Source organism: Octopus sinensis, linkage group LG1 (assembly GCF_006345805.1).
Source record: "Octopus sinensis linkage group LG1, ASM634580v1, whole genome shotgun sequence".
Lineage (NCBI taxonomy): Eukaryota > Metazoa > Mollusca > Cephalopoda > Octopoda > Octopodidae > Octopus > Octopus sinensis.
The window spans coordinates 153,495,919-153,518,846 of record NC_042997.1 but is presented as its reverse complement, the minus strand read 5'-3'; the positions used below and the strand labels follow the sequence as shown (position 1 = coordinate 153,518,846).

At 35.7% G+C, this 22,928-nt stretch overlaps 1 protein-coding gene across 1 annotated transcript in view; it reads right to left on the bottom strand.

Moving 5' to 3' along the window:
• LOC115225647 (parathyroid hormone/parathyroid hormone-related peptide receptor) overlaps positions 1-22,928 on the bottom strand; it is a 784,809-nt gene that overhangs the window by 123,847 nt on the left and 638,034 nt on the right. Inside the window, exon 4 of the mRNA XM_036504944.1 lies at positions 10,310-10,424. Within this exon, the coding sequence (XP_036360837.1) occupies positions 10,310-10,424 (115 nt within the window). The remainder of the gene's footprint in view (positions 1-10,309; positions 10,425-22,928) is intronic.

Below are 22,928 nucleotides of genomic sequence, written 5' to 3'. Positions count from 1 at the left end.
TACGATGTATACGTGTATGTATGTATATAGACGTACCAATTTTATAGATTTTTCAATGATGTATTGCTTATAATTTGATTTTCCGTGTCATTGAAGGAGAGTAGCTACAAATAGACTTATGTCGGCTATTACATTCACAACAGCTGGTTAGCATTTCAGACGTAGAAAATTTTGACTGTCAGGAGTGACTCAACACTGCGTAATATTTTAGAAAACACACTGTTGCTTGTGTGTGTGTATATATACAAACACAGACACTATGTATGTGTATATATTCATGACGCTAATGACGTATCCAGTAACAAACACCCAATTCAAGGAGAGACTATATATATTTACATGAGAGTGGGAGAGAAGGGAAGAAATTATATACGTAAATATAATCATATACATATATACATTTGTATATACATATACACAGATATGCATGCACATACATATTTACATTCAGACTCATACATACATACATACATACATACATACATACATACATACATACATACATACATACATATATATATACACGCGTACACACATTTTTGTGTATGTTTGAGTGTCTAGTTATGCTACAAATTGGTGAGAGAATGCTGTGTTAATGACGCCTACTAAGGTAGAAACAAGGGTACACAGTCGTCCTCTTATCTTTAGATAGTCGTTTTATTCATAAGTCAGTTTTGGAGAATTTTTGATCAGCAATATCTCGTTCAGAGATTTATTAATATTATTTGCGTTTCTCATTTAAAATTCTTCTGAATTGTCACCAAACGACGCGGACATAATTTCAGTAAATCAAGAAATGACAATATGTCGCATTGTATATATGTTTGTTTACTTTGTTCAAATATAAGTCATTGGTTATTTCTGAGTTTCATGATAATATAATCCTCCCCTCTCTCTCTCTCTCTCTCTCTCTCTCTCTCTCTCTCTCTATATATATATATATATATATATATATATATGAGATACATTCTAAAAGTTTTGAGACTTTTCTCAAAGAGACAGTTATAAATGTAGATTATTGTAATATTAATATATCGTTACTACACATCTAATAAGCTGACCTGCCAACTTTTATTATTCCACATTGAAGGAGACGCCTGTAACATCACTTTGAGCACCTTACTAAGCACTGCTTGTTACAACCGACTAGTTTTCGGGATGCAGTCATGTTTGAAAGCTCGGAAAGCAATAGTGTTCAGTGTAGAACTGGGCAAATGCGCTAGAGAAACTTATGAAATATTCTAGACAGCTTATGAGTAAGCTTTTTCACAGACAAGAGGTTCATGAACAGGAGAGAATGTCAATGCGATAAAAGGTGTGTATGTGGGGTGGGGAAGAAAGTCAGAACATCAGTGCTGGTGAAGAAAATTCGCAATTTTCTGGATGAAAACTTGTATCTATTAAGGTAATAAGCATTCAGTTTGGAGTTGGTGTGGTAACAACACTCAGAATTATTCATGAAGATCTGAGCATGCGCAAAATTTGTGCTAAGTTTATCAGCGTGTTTAATGACTAGTATCCTGGTAATAAGCTAATTGACAGAAATGGGCAAAACTGTCCCACAACGTCCCTACAGTCCAGACCTCGCTCCCTATGACTCTTCGTTGTTCTTCAAGCCGAAGGACCACCTCAGGAATAGTCGCTTTGAAGATGAACGAGGCTATGAGAAGATTCCTGGACACATTCACATTGAAGAGCAACCAGGGGTCCTTTACGAAGTGGGTGGGACGCTACAAGTGCATTGAAGTTAGAGCATCTTATTTTATAGGAAATTAGAAATTTGCATTTCTTTGAAATTAATAAATGTTTTTCCTGAAAACGCCTGAAATATCTTCTTAAGTGCACACATACACACACATATACACATATACACACACAAATACAGACACACATGCACATCTTGTAGGAATCCACATGCATCAGAGTACGACAACTTCATGCAAAGTTGTGAATTATTTGTGCTGCCATAGATAACAGAGTGCACATCCACCAATCGCAGGTACATTTGTTAGCCCAAAATTAGTCAAGCTTCAAAATAAGCAGGAAAATGGCTGCTTAATGAGTCGAGGTGCTGTCAATTCTCTGCATCGCCATCGTTTGAAATAGAAGCGATAATAACTCAAGCTGCTTATGTGCAGATTTACCATTACAAACTTGCAAGTGCTCAAACGGACATGTTCCATTATCTCCCTTCGCCGCAGGACTACTGGCACCTAAATTCTCTCTAATATAGGCCAAAAGACCAAAATTCTATGGACACCAGTACTCATCTCGTACTTTAAGAGTCGAAAGAATACCGTACGGCATTTTTCCGATGATCTTAGCGATTCGCCAGCTCGTCACCTTGGAATAGCACCTAAATTAAAACCAATATTTATTCGGTCTAGATATTCAGTGTGGATGAAAAATTAATTTTTGTATGGGGTCAATAAACTTGAGTTAGAGTTGATAGGGTCTCCAGAATACGTAAAACTATCGTGGTTATTGAATTTCGTAGTTTAAGGAATACTATTGGTGTTAGTTGAAAACTTTCATGTCAGGCCAGGCTCCCGGAATAACTGTTAATTACGAAGAATAACAAGTATAATACTTTTTCTAGATACTAATATATAGACTTACATTTAATAAATATACTCACTTCAAAAGCTGCGCCTTCCTAACTCTAACACAAGCTTATTCATCAAGGTTATTTTTCTTGCGAATAGGAGCTATTGTGGCGTATTTTTATAGATTGTGATAATTCCTTGTCGAGACGTACAGACTACAAACTTGTTGCGAATTAGAGCTAAATATACTTTGTTACCCACGTAAAACATACCTATTTCTTTATTACCCACAAGGGGCTAAACACAGAGAGGACAAACAAGGACAGACATAGGTATCAAGTCGATTACATCGACTCCAGTGCGTAACTGGTACTTAATTTATCGACCCCGAAAGGATGAAAGGCAAAGTCGACCTCGGCGGAATTTGAACTCACAACGTAACGCAGGCGAAATCCCGCTAAACATTTCGCCCGGCGTGCTAACGTTTCTGCCAGCTCGCCGCATTATATATACCACGTGAAACATACCACAGATCGGTTTTCGTATGGGAAGCCCAAAATATTTGTTATTAATTCTCACTATATCGTCATCATATAATTATTCGTCACCAAGGGCGGTGGTTGGTCGGAATTATTAGAGCGTCGAACAAAGCGTCTAACGACATCTATCCCGGATCTTTACATCCTAAGTTCAAATTTTAACTTTTCCCTTTCTCTTTCCAGACTCAATAAAAAGATCAATAAAATATTGGGGCCAATATTTTATTAGTCTTTTATTTGGGGCTAACTTTTCCCTGTAGTTGCTGACTTGGCGCCTGAATTATTTCATTTCTAAGACCATATATAAATTAAATATGAATTTACTTTATGCATGAAGTTAAATATTTTAAAATACGAATAATTAGAAACAATAAATATTTTGTATTGTATAATTTATTACTGTATAATTACCGTATTGTATAATGTATTCCTTGATTAGTTAACATGATTTTAAGAATAAATATACTATTTGCACATTATATGTAAACAACACTTTTTACACCCAGTATTTGGCAAAAATGCTTCGTGATAACTGTATTAATATTATTTTCTTTCCTTTGTTTTTCATTATAGATATTTGAAAAGTATAAAATATTCCTAAATGAGACACCATACAACTTTTACGTGTTATTCTTCACTGTATAATGCCTAACATCTTTTGTTGCTGTTATTGTTATTGTTGCCGTTATTTCTCAACCAGAAGTCAAATAGTTTTCAGATTTGTTTGGATGAGTCAGCCATTTTGAAAAATCATTTAAGTTTCATTAAGAGCTATTGCATTCATTATATTAAAATATTAATTCACTAGAATGCTGCATGGTAATGAAGGTTTTCCTGGACCTGGTTGTGTCAATGAACTTTACCTCGAAGAACGATTAATCAATGTTAATGTTTTTGTCTAAGTCACCATAAAAACCAAGAAAGAAAAATATCTTTAAAATATTTTTATTCTTTCTTAATTCTTTTACTCTGTTTCAGTCATTGACCTGTAGCTATACAGTGACACCATCTGACTTATATATTTTTCAAAATCTATTACTTTCTATCGAGTTCTTTTACCGAGCTGCAAAGTTACATGGACATAAGCAAACCAACTATTGTTGTCAAGTAGTGGTGGGGAGGCAAGCAGAAAAATACGTCCGCACACGTGGGGCTTCCATGCAATTTCCGCCTACTAAACTCACTCATAATGCTTTGGTAAGCTCGGAACTATAATGGAAAAGACTTGTCCAATTTGCCGAAAGTAAATAGTAGCGAAGCGAACTTATTAATCACATTGCCATATCTGCTGCACCTTTGTATTTTAGTTATACAATTCGCTATTACTGGAATTATTTAAGAATCATGTAATCATGTCTGCTGTACAATGTTCTTGGTAATAGTTATTCTGAACAATTACTGTATGATGCCTTTGGCAAAGTATCTTCTATCATAGCTTAAGATTACTCAAAGCTTCGTGACTGAAATTTGAGAGAAGAAAACCATTTGAACTCTGAAGGAAAATAACTTTGATCAAAAGTATTTCAACAATGACCATCGCATTCATTTTATTTTCAGGCATTGCATCCAAGACTACATTATTCGACATGTTATTCCAGGTTCTTAGACGGTAGGGTATGATTTAAGGAAGATTTGGTTGTTGTCTCCAGCAGGTTGAACGAATGCAGTGAAGTTCACCTATGCACATCTTTTAGAAAAGTCTCCCTCATATACGTCAACCTCTAGAATCACTAGATCTTGACTGAATATTAATATTATGGGAAAATATTTGGGCCTACATTTTCTACCGGTTTCTTGACCACGTTCTCACTTGCTAGTGTCACGAAGGGAAGACGATTCTGGTATTGACATCCTTCAAAACATACAAGTCCTCATAGCGCTAATAATATATATTATGCTTGTAAAAAAGGTTTTTGAGCATTTTTGTTTCCATATTTTCATTACAACTCATCATTCTTACTACATGTTTTTTACGTTGCAGATCTGAAATTATCTCCTCGCCAATTACACGATATTCCTATCTTCTTAAACTGTTAGAATGAAAGATGGGCTGTATAAATGCTCTAATCCTCTTTATACTCTTGAAAGGCCAGGTTATTGTTGCTGTTATTGTAGTTGCTTTTGTTGTGGCTGGAGTCTTGTTTTGACCCAAGATGGCTCTAATCGATGAGATCTACGGCCAAAAGCATCCCAGATATATCTTTCCAGTTCTATTTTGAAACATAGTTTACCATAATCTAAATTATCCAATGCTGTGACCGTAGGGTGTGGTTTGGAACATAATTGGTTGCTCTTTCTGGCATGTTGATAAGTTACGTAGAGTTTCTCTCTTTGGTTCGTATTCATGCAGTAAGAATATCGGTCATCATCATCGTTTTAACGTCCTCTTTTCTATGCCTGCATGAGTCGGTCAGAATTATTTAAAGCAGATCTTCTACAGTCAGGTGCCTTTACTTTCAGCAAACTTTACTTATTAGAAAGTAATGTAATACTTCCCCATTGCCAGGCATATTTTCGCAGAATATTGGAAATGAATATTTATTCATTTACAATCACACAATGTCAAGACAAGGAGATACAAACACACACATATACATTCACACATTGATGCATATATTCGTGCATAGATACATACGTACATGCATACAAACACACATACATGCAAACAGACACACACAAATATATACAAAGGGTTTTTTCAGTTGCCCTCTACTAAACCCACAAACAGGGCTTTAGTCGGTCTAGGGCTATCTTAGAAGACACTTGTTCAAGATGCTACGCAGTGGAACCGATCACGAAAGCATGTGATTGAGAAGTTCAAGATCGGTCAATGTTTTATATATCCTCCATACTGTTCTATTACTCTTCTACTTATATCAGCCATCCGCGTGCGACCATAGTGGGGCACCAATCAAAATTTCGTTATATGCCTAGAGTTTCTTATTTACATAGGATTACTAGTCATTACCAATTCAAACATTAATCCCCCTCTCTCTCTCTTTCTTAACAAAATCGAACTCATATACAGAAGGTATGTGTATTATTAGTCTGTGGGTCGGCTGAAATTTTTAGGCGTAAGAAAATATTTTCTCTATGCACCTGGTGTAAAGGACACCTGGAATTAAGTCATACTCAAACGAGACAACTCACATAAGTCCCTTCTGGGAGTGACATGTTATGTCTTGCTTTGTATCAATAAACAAGCTTTAAATGTGGTCCTATTTATATATATTGGTTAATCTATGTTTTTCTCCATTTTCTTATTATTTGCATTATATATATATAGTTCAGATTTACAGAAAACAAAAGACGAAGGCAGGTAAAGGAGCAGTAAGCAGTTGTATTATTTGACGCTCGGGAAGAATGGAAAAGTCTTTGACGTTTCGAGCCTACGCTCTTCGACAGAAAGGACTGAGAGGGAAAAATGGAGAGAGAACGAAAGAACGGAGAGAGAAAAGATGTGTAGAGATTAACTTTTCAACACGAGGCTCCAATTTCCAGTGCTCAGAGTTACTAGTTTCCAATCTTCAGCAGGTAGACCGAACCTTTCTGTTATTATGTATAAAAGAATACACTACCGTGTCCTGACTTTATTGAATCCTGTAATATACATACATACGTAGGTGGTTCATTGAAGATTTCCCTTGATTCACTTTCAGTTATTGCAGGAAACGGAACTTGTACAAATATAATAATACATGTCTTTACAAGTCACATTGTAAATTGCAGTTTTCCACTATTCCACTTGTGTTCGTTTGTCTTTTACTGCTACTGAAGTGGACTAAGTTGTTATAATAGAGGCATTGAATGCAGATCAGTGATCAGGTTCTTATACTTGAAAGGTCGTACACCAAAAGGGACTTTCGACAAGATGAAAGAAGTTTATGATACCGATGCACCATCATAAGACGTAGTCAAGTACTGACATCGCCAGTTCAAATGTGGTTGGACTGGACATCGGTGGAAACTGCTCCTATTCCTGGATGATAACATTCTACCACTGATGACGACATCATCCATAAAGTGGAAACCGCCATTTTGGAAGATTGCTGCATAACGTTTTAGTCAACTAGCTTAAGTGAAAATAATTGTAGGGTCCGTGGAAAATTCCCGACCATTTGCACATGCGGATGTTGCCTGGATGCTCACGTCTTTTCAGAAGCAGGAACGAGTCAATTACTCCAAGGCTGTTTTGAAAACGAGAAGGATTTTTTTCTGCAAAGGGCATCACAATTAACAGGGCATATTATGCTTCTCTGCTGCAGAAATTTACCCGGATGCTCACGTCTTTTCAGAAGCAGGAACGAGTCAATTACTCCAAGGCTGTTTTGAAAACGAGAAGGATTTTTTTCTGCAAAGGGCATCACAATTAATAGGGCATATTATGCTTCTCTGCTGCAGAAATTTCGGGACGCCATCATAGCCGAGAGGCGTGGCATGCTGACCAAAAGGATTCGCGTCCTCAAAGACAACGCCCCAGTTCACAATACGGATGTTGCCCAGATGAAAGCACACTCCTGCGGCTATGAAATCCTTCCTCATCACCCTTACTCCCCCGACCTCGCACCATCTGACTTCCACCTCTTTCTAAACATGAAATCTTTTTTGAAGGGGAAGCACTTTTCGGATTATGGTGAACTTATTTCCGAGGTAAAGTCTAAGCTCCAGACGCAGCCTACCGGCTTCTACAGACGAAGTCTTCACAACTGCATAAAGCGACAGGAGAAGTGTGTAACTATTGGTGGTAGATACGTAGAGAAGGTCTAATAATTGTGCCAAGTTTCGTTTATCTCAGTTCTTGGGAAGTGGGTCAGGGGAAATCTTTAATGAACATCCCTCGTACACACACACACACACACACACACACACCACACACACACACACATACATACATACATACACACACATTACACACTCACAAATATTTGCATATATGTACACATACACAGTTATATAAGGCTATGTGTGTCTGCGCGTGTGTAGAGTTATTTTCATTCTGTGTGACGAACGAGTCAAAGATATTCAGTCAATTATTCGTTAAACAAGACGTCTTCATAGAGTCTTCGTAAATAAAACATTTTCAATGTTCATCGATTTTATGTCGTCTCCTGATTACTTCAGTGCAATAAACAGCAACCAAAACAACAGCATAAACTTGGACGAACTTCTGTATAATCAGATTTTTACAAACTTTAAAAATATACAAAATGTCCAGTTTTATTAAACAATACTTAAAAACTAATAGACGTTCGATTTTCAGTTAAACTTTATTGCTAGTTTGTGTAACGTATATTATACGCCGTTTTGGTGTCATTTGATTTTTCTTTTAGCATTGCGTTAAGTTTCTATTTTATAACAAAGACAGACCATTGGGGAAATACTTTTGGAAAATATCGGATGATTGCAGGATTGTAAGAGCAGTGGGCAAAGTACGTTGAGGAATATATATCACTCAGTTATTTTATATAGCAAGTGGTGTTCTATTGCATCATTTATTACAAATTTCTAACCGATTCTGTACATTTCTGATGGCTGGAGCGAAAACAAGGAGTCTGTATCTTGTTGATAAACAAATATAGCAAAGGACTTCGTGTGAAAAGCTCTGGTCTTTCGGTCTTTTTTGCAGATGTTTGTATTATTTACCGATATACTCCAGGGAAAGATACATTCGTACGCAGGCACATAGGCATACACAAACGCACATGAATATACAAATGTACTTGATACTTACATGCATGCATATCTATTTATCTATAAGAACAACAGCAACAACAACAACAATAATAATAATAATCATTTTTACTATAGGTACAAGGCCTGGATTTTTGTGGGGGAGGGGGACAATCGATTACATCGACTCAGTACTTGACTGGTACTTAATTTATCGACCCTGAAAGGATGAAAGGCAAAATTGACTTCGGCAGAGTTTGAACCCAGTATGTAGCAGCAAACTAAATACCGCTAAGCATTTCACCCTCGTCTTACTCGCCCGGGTTCAACAAAAAGAATACAAATAATATACTGGGAGCTGACTCAATCGATTATTTTCCACTCCTGTATTTACAGAAAGCCTCTCGTAACAGTTTGTATTGAAAATTCTAAAGATGGTGAAACTTCTATTACATTATTTATTTTTGATATAGGAAAAAGACTTAAGATATTGACTACATAAATCTTTCTGTTCAGGGCTGAATTGTTAATATTAAAGAATTTTTCAGAGATTATCTGTCAAAAGAAATTCATTTGTTTATGAAGTATGATTGTATAAATAACATCTGTGTTTTAAACATTAGCGAGGGTTTCTATATGGCATTGGAAGCCGAATTAAAATGAATCAGTGTGATGTTGTGTGCTTTTCTCAATGACACCAAAGATTTAAACGGATTGGAATAGTTTTAAATCTGGGATTGAAAACGTGTGAACATTAACCTGGTGAGATTACTTTTGATTAACAATACTCTACACCCAGTTTTCGGAATATTTAGGTTTCTTTACGGGGCATAACATGTCACACTTTAAGGGGATGCTAATTAGTAGCCACATATTGGAATTGATCAATAACATTAACGCCTTAGTTCGTGGAACACAAACTCATGTCGTTATTTAGATGAACTTCAAGTTTTGGCAGACGATACCATCCTTCATACTTTCCGAACCTCCTGCATACAAGCGTTCCCCAACCTGCATTGCCTCTATGAACAAAGACCATGGAACCATGCTCCAATGCTTCATTTTGGTTAAGTCTCCTTCAACGACGCAAAGGGACATTCAATACACATATCAAGGAGACAACAGCTACAACAACAAATCAAATAATGGTTTTATTTTTGGCACGAGGCCAGCAATTTTAGGAAAAAGGGTAAATCGACTATGACGACCCTAGTGCTCGATTGGTATTTATTTTATCGACCCCGAAAGAATGAAAGGAAAAATCAACCCCGGCGGGATTTGAACTCAGAACCTAAAGACGGACAAAATGTCGTTAAATACTTCACCCAGTGCACTAAAGTTTCTGCCAGCTCTCTGCATTGAAGTAGTTTAGTATTAATCAAAATTACCTTTTATAAAATCGCAAATGAGAAAACTATGAAGTTGTGAAGAAAATGTTTAGCATTATTCTACTAATAATGATTATAGCATTATCAATACTTCCTACAAAGAATAACAACAGAACATTTATTGGCGCGCAGCAAACCGAAATAGATATAATAATACTGTTCTTACTTCCATTCAGAACTTCTTCACTTCGATCGGTTGAATTCTTCAATTCAGCGTTACATTTTATTGCTTCTTCTTTAATTCTTCGACTCTGTTCTTCAAGGTCTACAACAGCGGTTTCCTGGAGAAGGAAATAAAACAATACGAATCAGATTTCGTAAATGTCTTGTTGATAGCTAATTTCTGAAACATTCTTTAAATTTATCTTCGACATTTAACATAATGATTTCTGAAGGAATAATATCAAAAGAATACACACATTAGAAATCTTTATCTGGAATCCAATACATAATGATCGTTATGTAAGTATACTTGTATATGAGACCAAAACTCCTGACAAGTCAATGTTAAATAATAGAAACATCTTAAAAATTCAAATTTTAATATATTTCAGCAAAAATGTTTCCATTTATTGTTAACGAGCAAAACGCCCCCCGTCCAATGGACGGTGCTGAGTTGTCAAATTTTCTCAAAACAACTTGTCCGACCGTCCCATAGACCGTCCCTTTGAGAAACACTGATTTAACCTAAATTTGAGACACCGTGCATTTTTCTCGCGTACGCGTAGTATCGATCGCAACAGCTGATGAACTTGCGCGTACAAATGCAGGTTCCCACGGCTTTATCGATCGCATTCTCACATGGAATAAATTTTGTCAAGATTTATATACGCCCTGATACCGTCGGTTTCTACATATCAAATTTGAGCGCAATCGGATGGAGGATGCCCGAGATCCTAGGAGACACACACAGAGACAGACAGAACAGATTTTATAGAATATATTTGAAGCATCATCTTTACTCAAAACTCACAACCCACTCTCTGAAGCTTTCAGTCAGTGCTGTTAACACCACTACTACTTTCTTTCACCGTCATTAAACTTAGATTAATTCTTTTTTGCCATTTCTTCCCGCTAATATAACTTTCACTTTCATGACAATGTTGATACAGCAATTACTATTGTAAAGATTTGAATGAAATATTTTTAACATATAGTAACAATCTTCCAAAGTAAACTCGCCGTTTTATAAATTTTGATTGTTCTCATAAATGTGTAAAAGCCATTAAAGGCACCACACACACACACATCAAATGGAGTTCTAAATATGGATAATTTGTAGTGCAATTTGAATTTTAGATAGATCTATCTATCTATCTATCTATCTATCTATCTATCTATCTATCTATCTATCTATCTATCTGTCTTTAAATTTAAATTTCTTTAAATTTTAAAGAAAGCACTTTAATAAATAAGGAAATAAATTTAAAATGCTCAATAACTTTGAAACACAAGAAAACTCAAAATTGATATAAGAGCGAAAGTTGAAAGCACTCTGATTTGTTCTCGTTGCTATGAGTGAAAAATTTTCCTTCATATCTTCAAAATTATAACTGCTCTGGCGGGCAGAAGTAACAAAAAATTAAAAGTTATTGATGGAAACAGGAAGTAGGAGTGGAAGAGATCACACTGAATAAAAGCTTCAGATACAGCGCTGTCGACTTTGAGCAAAGACAGTGTTTAAAATTAACAATGAAAACAACATTTAGATTAAAATATAATAAAATGTGCATTTTTATGATAATGTTACACACGCACGCACACACATACACTCACACACATGGACACACACATACATACTTCAGGCTCTAGCAGCTTTTATCACACAACGGTGATTCGTGATAAATTACGAGGAATCACAAGATTTATGAGAAAGTATAAAATTGATATTGAGATAGTGACAGGTACACAGAAAAGCTAGGTTAAGATTTAGTCCGTTGGATTCTCAAGAATTATTATCGCTGTATAATGTTTGTATTGGAGAGTAACTATCTAAAACGGTTTTGGTAATTCCATTACGTTACAAAATACACAAACTCTCATAGATTCGCACTGTGCAATTTAAACCTTAACGTACTTGACAAACAGGTGTTAAGAAATCCGTGTGTACTTCAGTTCGCGTACTGTTATTTTATCTTTTGTTATTAAATCAGAGTATACTTAGAAGTAAAAGAAGAAACATGGGAAATAGCATATAAACATTTGCTTAAATAATCTTAAGTACGTTTCCTTAACATGAAGTGATTATTGGTTACATAATGCAAATTACATAACCTTCACTTTATCAAATCATCAGAGACATGTAATTATTAAGCGTAGTACTAGTGCCGGTAGATATCACGATGGTGATTAGTGCCACGTTTTTACTTCGACAATATTACACAATTCTGAAGATCTGACAATGAGTGCTGATTATGTAATATGCATTATGTAACCATCAGCCAACCATATATATATATATATATAATATATATATATATATATATATAAGGGGAGAATTCACAAAAAAACCCAAAAGACGAAGACAGGTTAGACAACAAACAGATGTATTAGTATAACGCTCGGGAAGTGAAAAAGTCTTTAACATTTCGAGCCTATGCTCTTCCACAGAAAGGAACACAGAAAGAAACAAGGAGAGAAAATAAAGAACGTATATAAATATATATATATATATATATATATTATAATCTATAATACTCAAATATACTGCAAACCTTCACTATTGACCCTTATCAACAAACGAACAGGACACAAACTCATACATATATTACAAATGCGTAACTTTCAAGTTTAGTAGGCTTCTTACAAAAATCTAGCTAGTCATGTAGTTTATTAGAATTATAAATAATAATAATAAACATTTTTAAAATACGGAACTTGTCTTTTTAGTAGATTCAAGTTTATTAATCATATTAAAATTGAATGAGACTTCGAGTTTCACCTTAGCGGCTCATTGAACCAATCGAGTACTGGGGTCGATGTAATCAGCTCTTCCCCTCCCCTAAAAAACTGCTGTACCTATGCCAAAATTTGAAACTATTACCGAGTATTTTAAAATAATTACTTTTCGTAGTAGATTGATGTTCATCATTGATATTCATAGAATAGAAATTATTTTCTGGAAGTTTGGTAACATCCTTGTTCGAAATCGAGTGTTGATTATCAGCAAAATATATATTGAACAGATAATGGAGTCCAACTGAGTCACATTGAGTCACATTTACAGTCTATTAGAAGCTGACATGCGATTTAGTTTTAAAATTGATCACGGTTTAGCAAAAGCTAATACTTTTTTCTGGAGCCTCCAAGATTGGTGAGAAGGAGGAATTTTCCTTAAACAAGGACGCTTCTCCGAACGCTTGCATTAGAGTGGATTCCACTAAAATACTTAAAGGACAGCTGGTGATGCTGAACCAAGCGATAGATTAAGCTTACAGTCCACACGACGGGCTTTTGCACTGATCTGATTTACTCACTTTCGCTCATTAATCTGTGCTGACCCGCGGCTATGGTAGAAGACTCTTATTGAAAGAGTTGCAGGTGGACATGATTGTGTTGTTTGGTTCCTAAACAGATCACTTTATTTTTAAAAAGAAATGCTCTTAGTTATAATTTTATAATATTCTATAGCATTCTAGATCATCCCAGGTTATGAATTGAGTGAACATGCTTCAGATTAATTTTTTATAAAATATGCTGATCTGGTGTTAAAGGCAGAAAAGCAGCGCCAGTGATATTTGCAGGGAGTTCGAGACTGATGGGAGAAAGAAAGAAAGAAAAAAACTCATGGTACATAATGTATAGTCCCTCCGACGGAATTTTATATAATTTCCTTCTATCAGACACTGTTCAGAAGGATTAGGTCGGTTCGAGTAATGGGTGGAAGACGCTTGTCCAAGACACTACCTGAAATGGAACTCTGAATCAACTAAGTAATTCCACAGAGAATGTCTTATCCCCACGGCTATGCCCATGTCCAGAGCTTAACTCGTGGTTATATTCTAGTCCACGATAAATTAACTACATGTCTATCACTATATGAACAATACTTTAACCTCGTGTCTATAATTTTATGAAAACATCTTCACTATATGTCCATGACTGCGTGAATGATATCCTAAAAACACGACTATAATTGCGTGAGCGGCATCATACCCATGTCTATGTAAGAACAACTTAACCACAGAGCTGTGACTACATTCAGGACATCATAACCACACACACACACAAATATATATAACTGTTTGAAGGACATAATAGCTATGGCTATAATAGCAGTGTATGCATCATTGACTCCTTAAACTCATAGCTAGATATGAGCCCTCAAAATATCGGAAAAAAAAAACACTTAGGAAATGAATAACCACCACTAAATTTCCGTTGTTAATTTCCAAACTATCATGAAAGTAATTACTGTGAAAGATGCATTTACTATATGAACAGTGAAGTCTAATATCTTTTTATAATCTTCAGTCTTAATAATTCAGTTATAACAAAATAGATTGTTGATATGAATCGTCGTTCGTATGAGCATCGAGTGATGGATGACAATTAACAATTAACATTTTAGAATACATTTACGTCATAATTTTCGCTCATTCTTCACAGACAGATAAACTGCTGTTCGAATAAACATTGAGCCTTATGTGAATGTAAAGATAAGTAAGAATTTCGAATAAGTGATTATTCTTTTAATATAAACGTCACGTCTGGCTCTTTCACTGACTGACTGGCTGGTTGTCTCTAAGTCTGTCCAGATCACCGTGTATCTGTTTGTCCAATATATGTTTAGATGTTTATGTAAATATTTACACGTGCATAAATATACACATTATATAAATGTGTATAAGAAAGTAGTGTCATGGCCATGAGTGTGGACTACACTCCTGGTTTGTATCAGTGTTTACGGGTAGGGACATGTAATACACACACACACACACATAAATATTTCTACATAAGAACATCCTATATATATGTATGTATATATATGCATATATATGTATGTATATATATGCATATATATACATATATCTGTATATCGGTATATATATATATATATATACATATATATATACATATATATATATACACATATATATGCATATGTATTTGCTTATATATATGCGTATGTATATGCATATATACATGCGCATATATATGCATATATATATGTATATATATAATTATATCACTAAACAAGTTTATCGAAACCCCTTTTTCTTGTGTGTATATATATTCTGCTCCCCTTACAGAAAGCTGAACAGTTATCTCCCTTGCCAACAAAAATAACAATAATAGCGATAACCAATTACATTCCCTTATTTTTCTACTTGTGAAGTCACTCACTCGTAAATATCATAACATACAACATGGACAAAAATGTGTTCTTAAGAAAATACATATTCAAATAAGTAAACCATAATATCATGAATAGCGAAAACGAAACCGGTCGATATATTAAAAATTATATTAAAACGATGAAAAGTGTGTGTATTTTCATTTTTTAATTTCTTATATACATTGTAACTCACCACGAAATTCCTTTTTTCTGTTACTATACATATATATTTCTTTACTATCCACAAGGGGCTAAACATAGAGGGGACAAACAAGGACAGACAAAGGGATTAAGTCGATTACATCGACCCCAGTGCGAAACTGGTACTTTATTTATCGACCCCGAAAGGATGAAAGGCAAAGTCGACCTCGGCGGAATTTGAACTCAGAACGTAACAGCAGACGAAATACCGCTCAGAATGTCACCCAGCGTGATAACGTTTCTGCCAGCTCGCCGCCTTATCTTACTATACATATATGTTACTATACATATATATGTAAAGTATATACATGTTACTATACATATATATATATATATATATATATATATATATATATTATATATATATATATATATATATATTATATATATATATATATATATATATATACATTTGTATATATATATACAAACAGCCAAGGAAGGAAAAACTAAAACTCAAACAAAACCAAAAGATGAAACAGCCAAGGATAGAAGCAAAGCTGACTATCTATGTACCAAAAAGGATAGAAACAGACAGCGCACACGAATGTGTAAATTCCACCTGAAAGGTTTCTGCTGGCATGGAGAGGAAGGTGCAGGCTGCCGTTTTGCAGATCAAAGACCCTGCCACATAAACACGAAACAGGTCAGAAACCAACTACCAAAAGGAAAAGGAATGGACCACGCACCACCTGCCCCAAAACGGAGGTACGGAGATGTGGTGCGTGCTACAAACCGCCAACATATTATTAAAATGGCAGCTGCTGAACAAGAAACTTTTTTGTGCCTGGCACAAAAGATTGTACAGCAGCTAACCTGGCACCATCAAACTCAAACTCGCAGATGGGACTATCCACTATACACAAGACGGCCACTGCAAATAGACCCAAGGTGGACACCGCCGGCAACAGTATACACCTCACCTCGATGCTCCTACTGAACATCAGAGGACTGCTAACACTCAGTAACAGGACAAAAATCCCGTTCTTGAGAGATTTTGTTGCATGCAATCAAGCCTTATGCATAGCACTTACGGAAACACACCTGAAATCGGACATAGCAGATGCGGAAATACACATACCACAATATGTTGTACTACGGAGGAGTTGCTATGTACATCCGTGAGGACCTCACACCCCAGGTTCTTTTGTCATACTCAAATTCGGTGTGTGACACACTAATTGTACATATAAGGCAACTTGGTGTAGTTATATGTGCTACATATCGCCCTCCAGATGCCCCAAGCCATGTAAGCAAATTTGAAGACTGCCTTATAAAAATAGAAGTTCTAGTCACATTAGAACAACACATAAGTGTACTTCTTATGGGAGACTTCAATCTACCCAATGTCAGATGGCCCGAGGGCCTTTCTCTCCCAGGAATGAAACGATGCGAACGAGGACAGGGGAGGTCCCTCCTGAACCTCATCAACACTCTGTACATGGAGCAAGTAATACTCCAGCCAACCAGGGCAGGTAACATACTGGATCTCTGCTTCACAAATAATATGGATCTCATCCATAATGTGAAAGTGACGCCGACACTACTCTCGGATCACAAAATGGTAGAGCTGACCATGTACGGGCCAAAGGAAAGCATGGACATGCAGCCTACAAGAAACTCTCAGAATTTTTCCAGCTTGAACTTCCATAAGGCAAACTGGAAACAAATTGAGAAAGAGATCCTCAAACAAAACTGGCCTGAATGTCTATCCTCGCCAGACATCGACATGAAACTTCAACAATTCATGTCTGTAATGCAAGCCATATGCTACAAATGTGTCCCAGAGAGAAAGGCCACTGTACACAAGAGCAAAATCCCCAGAGAGAGGAAAATTCTAATGAGACGGCGTACAAAAGTTTCAAATCGCCTAAACAAACAAATTGAAAGCAGTGAAAAGTCCCGCCTGAAAATAAAACTGTTGGAAATTGAAAGATGTCTGCAACTCTCCTATGAAAAAGAAAGAGCAGACAAAGAAGCCTGGGCTATAGACAATATAAAATCTAACCCCAGAGCTTTCTACAGGTATGCCAAAGAAACAGCTACGGTGTGATCTGCCAACATTCGCGTACCCATGTTTTACCTCCCAGAGAAGAACGTCGCTGATGACCTTGTCTTTTGCTCTCTCGTAATATCCAGCAAATTTTGTTCTTCTGTCTTTGATAACATGTGATATTGGTGGCAAATTACCTTACAAAATTTCTTTTGCTGATGGCTGTCTGCAGGAGAATGCCAGTGCAGCTCGAACCATGCGTGTGTAAATCCTGTCAATTGTCTTTCCAAGACGCTTTGTTAGAGTCCATGTTGTACATCGATATTACAGAACTGACTGCTCAACCGCCTGAAAGAAATTACGTTTCAGCATTAATGAAAGCTTAGTTTTCCAGACCTTTGATAATTTATTTAAAGCTGCCCAGGCAGCGTAGTATCAATAGATTTCTCATTAGTTCGGCATAATGCTTATTTTTCTTTACCTTTAATATTATGTTAATGTTTGCAGGACACCGCTTTTCATGCTGCACACTCTTTCTTTTATCTGTTCCATATAATTATATTTGAACAATCGTATTTCCATTTTACAGAAATTTGCACAAAAGCATTCCATCTCTTATCTTTTATATCATTGAATATGACCTCTACATCACTGTAACTTGAATTTTGCTTTTCAAAACTTGGAAGTGTATTCCAGAAGTTTTGAAATTCTTTTTAGGAGAGGCTGTTATGACTGTCTTAGATTACTGTAATTTTAGTACATCATTACTATACAGCTAAAAATCTGACCACCCGACTCTATTTATTCCAGGTTGAAGGAGACAGCTGTAACAACACTTTGAACACACCCTACTAAACATTGCTTGTCTAAACTAGTTTGCAGGATGCACTCAGGACATGGGCAGAATTTGGAAGCTCGCTATATAATAGGGTTTTGTGCTAAACTGGGCAAAAACGTTATGAAATACTCCAGACTGCCTAAGGATTAACATGTATAAGCCAAACATCTATTTTTCGCTGGCACGAATTCAAGGACGGTGGAGAAGAGATAAGAGACGTTGAAAAGCGTAGGAGGGAAAGGGAGGTCAGGAAATGGGGCTAGTTGAAAAAATTCACAATTTTCTGGATGAAGACCGCCTATAAAGAAAATAAGTATACAGTTTGAAGTTGGCATAGCAACTGTACATAGAATTATTCATGAACGTCTGAACAAGCGCAAAATTTGTGCAAGTGTTTTCCCCAGGGGGCTCAGTAACGAAGAGAAGGAAAGATACTCTGTTGACATCAGGGTTGGGCTCATTACTTTCAGTCTAAGAGTACTTGAGTTACTGGTACCTTTGACGAAAGCGGAATCTACATTTAAGATCCAGAGCTAAAGAGACAAACTGCTCAAAGGAAGTATTCTGGTTCCCACAGACCCAGGATGGCCAGGCAAAGCAAGTCCTTCGGAAAGCTCATGATGATCCCCACTTTCGACAGCTGTCCGGTGAAACGTCTTAAGTAAAATCAGTATTTTGTATCGGTGTCCATCAAACGGATATTTTATTTGTGCTTCCCCTTTCCTGAAAATGATCTATCGTAGTCTCAAAGCTATCACCAAAAAAAGACTATGTATGTTTTTAGTGCGATACAGGAACAATATTGCACTTGAAAATCTCTCGCCACACTACATCTTGATTAAACTCCTCTTTCTCACTCATGATTTTTCTCCTTACGTACCGGTTTCTTCCCGTGAAGTGGCCTCGGAGGTTTTATGAACTGTCCCTCTGAAAGATTTCGGCTGAATTTCTTAATTATTTTCTTGTCAGCCAGTCTCTTCTTATGACGGTGTTTCGTACTGATAGAGTTAGAGGATGATAAAGCACATTCAAATTTTCCATTTATACACTCTCTAAACATTTTTATATCACACATCTATATTTTTGCGGGTGAGAATTGTAGCTGTTTGTTTATTTGCATTTGATGAGACCGCTAAGAACCACGTTGTTTTCTGCGTTGGCAATTTTGTTTTCCAAATCCATGATGGCTTTTTTTTTTCATTGTTCTGCATGTGTTTACCTCTTCAGCCATTTTAAGATACTACAAAACAACTGCGAAAAGGGAATTATTAGCAGATGTTTTTTTATTTGTCAGAACGAAGAATCATTAATCTGATATATACATTCACACCTTGTATCATTAATCATTGTCAAAAGTAACTTAGTGGGCGTTGTATCAATGCTGACCGATTATAGCCGGTGTTTAAAAACGAATAAGATCGTTTTGATGCATTCCATTGAGAATCTGTTTTGAATGTTTATATTAATCCCTCTCTCAGCTCATGATACATCTAGTATCGTTGCAACTGCTTTGCCTTTGCTCACTGGCAACTAGCTGTGGAATGTCAACTTGACTGCGACGTGACATAGTAGCTGTCGGAGTCTTATTTGTTCTTACGCATGTTGTCGTAATCATAAACACTTGTGTGCTTGGAATATGCTCTTTTGTTATTATCTTGGCAATATTCTCGCATTCGTGAATACAACAACGTTCCTCAAAATTTTCTTGTGTTCAACAAATATTGATTGCAAGCGTCATTGTTTTGTCATGAAATAATTTAGCTTTGGGTAAAGTGACTTCCATTATATTTTCATTTTATTCATAAAATCAAAAGAAGGGTTTTGTTTTGCTAGCAATTGCAAATGTCATTATTGAGTTCATAACTCTAAAGAACATGAAATTTATAATTTCGATTCTTACTCAGACAACAACTACTAAAATTTAGTTAAATTTTCTCGACGCTGTTTTCATTTTGTCTGTCCTTAATGCTGATGTTCTGCCCGCTCTGCATGAGAAATTGAAGTTTGAGACGAAAATGACGGCGCTTACTATAATAGATTTCTTTACATGAATTTGATGGGGAAAATATCTAGTTATTTAACAAGGCTGATGGACGTAATACAATTGTTATTTGTATAATTATTTGAAGAGTAAAAGAAGAATCTTTCAGTACTGTGTCATGAATGTGTCATGAAGCATCAAAACAATATGAGTTGAAAAAACAAAAACAAAACAATAAAAGAATTACATCCTGTAATCGACAGACATATTTGTCCAAATCCCCGGCCAAATCAAAATCACAAATGTCCCCACTGTGACTTCGTAGAAAAATCTATGCCTGAACTGAAATTTATCCATCGCAAATAGATGCAGCTTTTTGTTCATTTATTTATAAAAGTTGTTTTTCTCTTCTTGCTTTTATCTTTTGTTTTCTTTTCTTAAATCATCTCCTTCAAACAGTCATATGTCAAGATCTACTGGAGTGGCCATCAAATAATAATAATAATAATAATAATAATAATAATAATAATAATGATCTTAACTGATTGGAAGTGTTATCATGTACATTGTTTTGTCTTGGTATAAAAGATGGGATACAGCAAATATTCTGCTCAATACTACAGATTTGCTTGTCAGTTGTTTCACCTTAACTAGTTGACCATGTCCCTTAGTGGCTGACAATATGTGCATCTATGATCACGAGCAGAAGTAGAGGGAGAGCACCATAGCCATGTGTTGAGAGAGATTCTTTGGGGTTTGAATATTTCACCTCTGGAAACATGGGTGTTTTGTTCAACATCCTTAAACTATCCTTATTCAGGGATCTTTGAGCAGGATGGGCTACTCGACCAGAAGAACATTATAACTAGGCCCCACCTGAAAGGTCATGTGCTGTTTATCTTGATATGAGATCACCATGTCACGCACATATGGTTGTGATGCATGTGCTTAGTGTACCCTTATCAGAAGGGTAGTCATGATGGGTATGCTGGGCTTCGTATATTTTAACCCAGTGTCACTTTGATGACATGCACTGCTCTCTCACTCAATAATAATAATAATAATAATAATAATAATAATAATAATAATAATAATATAATAATAATAAAGTGTAAGAATTGATACTTTGGGATGTGGAGAGACCTACCAACAAGATGGTTTCGATCTCCCCTTTAGCTGTTCATGATATACTGCAGAGACAGAATAGAGAGACTGTAACTTCAGCATATGAATTGAAATACCACAGTAGAGTCTGGGAGGTGGAGGGTGCTGTGTATATGTTGATGTTAGATGAATAGTTGCGATATAAGGTAGTAGTCGGATAATTCAATAGGTGCAGGAACAGTAAAAATAAATCTCGCAAGAAATGTTTGAATGTGAGAAAGAGATCAATGGTGTTTAGAGAGAGAGAGAGAGAGAGAGAGAGAGAGAGAGAGAGAGAGAGAGAGAGAGAGAGAGAGAGAGAGAGAGAGAGAGAGAGAGAGAGAGGTGCATATAGGTATTGAATTTAGTTACGTCCATTCAAAAGACAGTGCTCTCTGATTTGTAAGAAATCCCGCACAACTAACATTTCTTTTGTGCGAAAAGTCTTTATACGAAACGTTAAAATTGACAAGTCCCTACGGCAAACGAACTTATTCAGAATTTATGAACTTTCTAAACGGTTTTTGTTGACACAGATAACCATTAGTTTCCTCGTGTTCTGCATTTTATTATCCATTTTTCAAAGCGTTTGTTAAAATCTATTTTACCTAAATAGATGAATGCTAAATCAAAATTCTGCAATGCATTTGGCTATCACTAAGATAATTCCATACTTCAAATGAACACCTATATGCCATTTATTATAATGTCATGAAGCTGTTACATTAATAATTCGTCAGATCTAAGCATGATTTCAGTGATGACCATAAATTGCTCTACTGACGTTTAATCGACCACAGCTAATAAAATACACATATAAAAACCCGACGCTATCATAAGCTCTCACATTCGGCACTATACTACTGATGAAATTAGCATTTCTAATAAACCACTGCCTCAACTTTAACGCATTTAAATCATGTACTTTTTAATATAAATTCACCTGCTTAAGATTGGCAGCAATTATCGTAATAGTAGAACTTTAGACTAAAAACGAAAGCATTGAGTCTAATATTGGGTTCAAAACATGACGGTGTAATGCATTACCTTTCATTCCTCGAGGATAAATTAAATATGTTCATGTAATATTTTGGTGGTTTAAGTTAAACTTTAATTGAATTTATTTGTAGCTCTACAAAAATATTGGCAAAAAAATGAGTTTTTTTTTATCATTTAGATTACTGGGCAGTATTAAACCAAAAATGTTCGATTTTTGGAGCTCAAAGGTAAGCCTTTAATTAATTCTATCATTTGCAAATTTAACCCTCATATCACTGTAAATCGTCTTGTT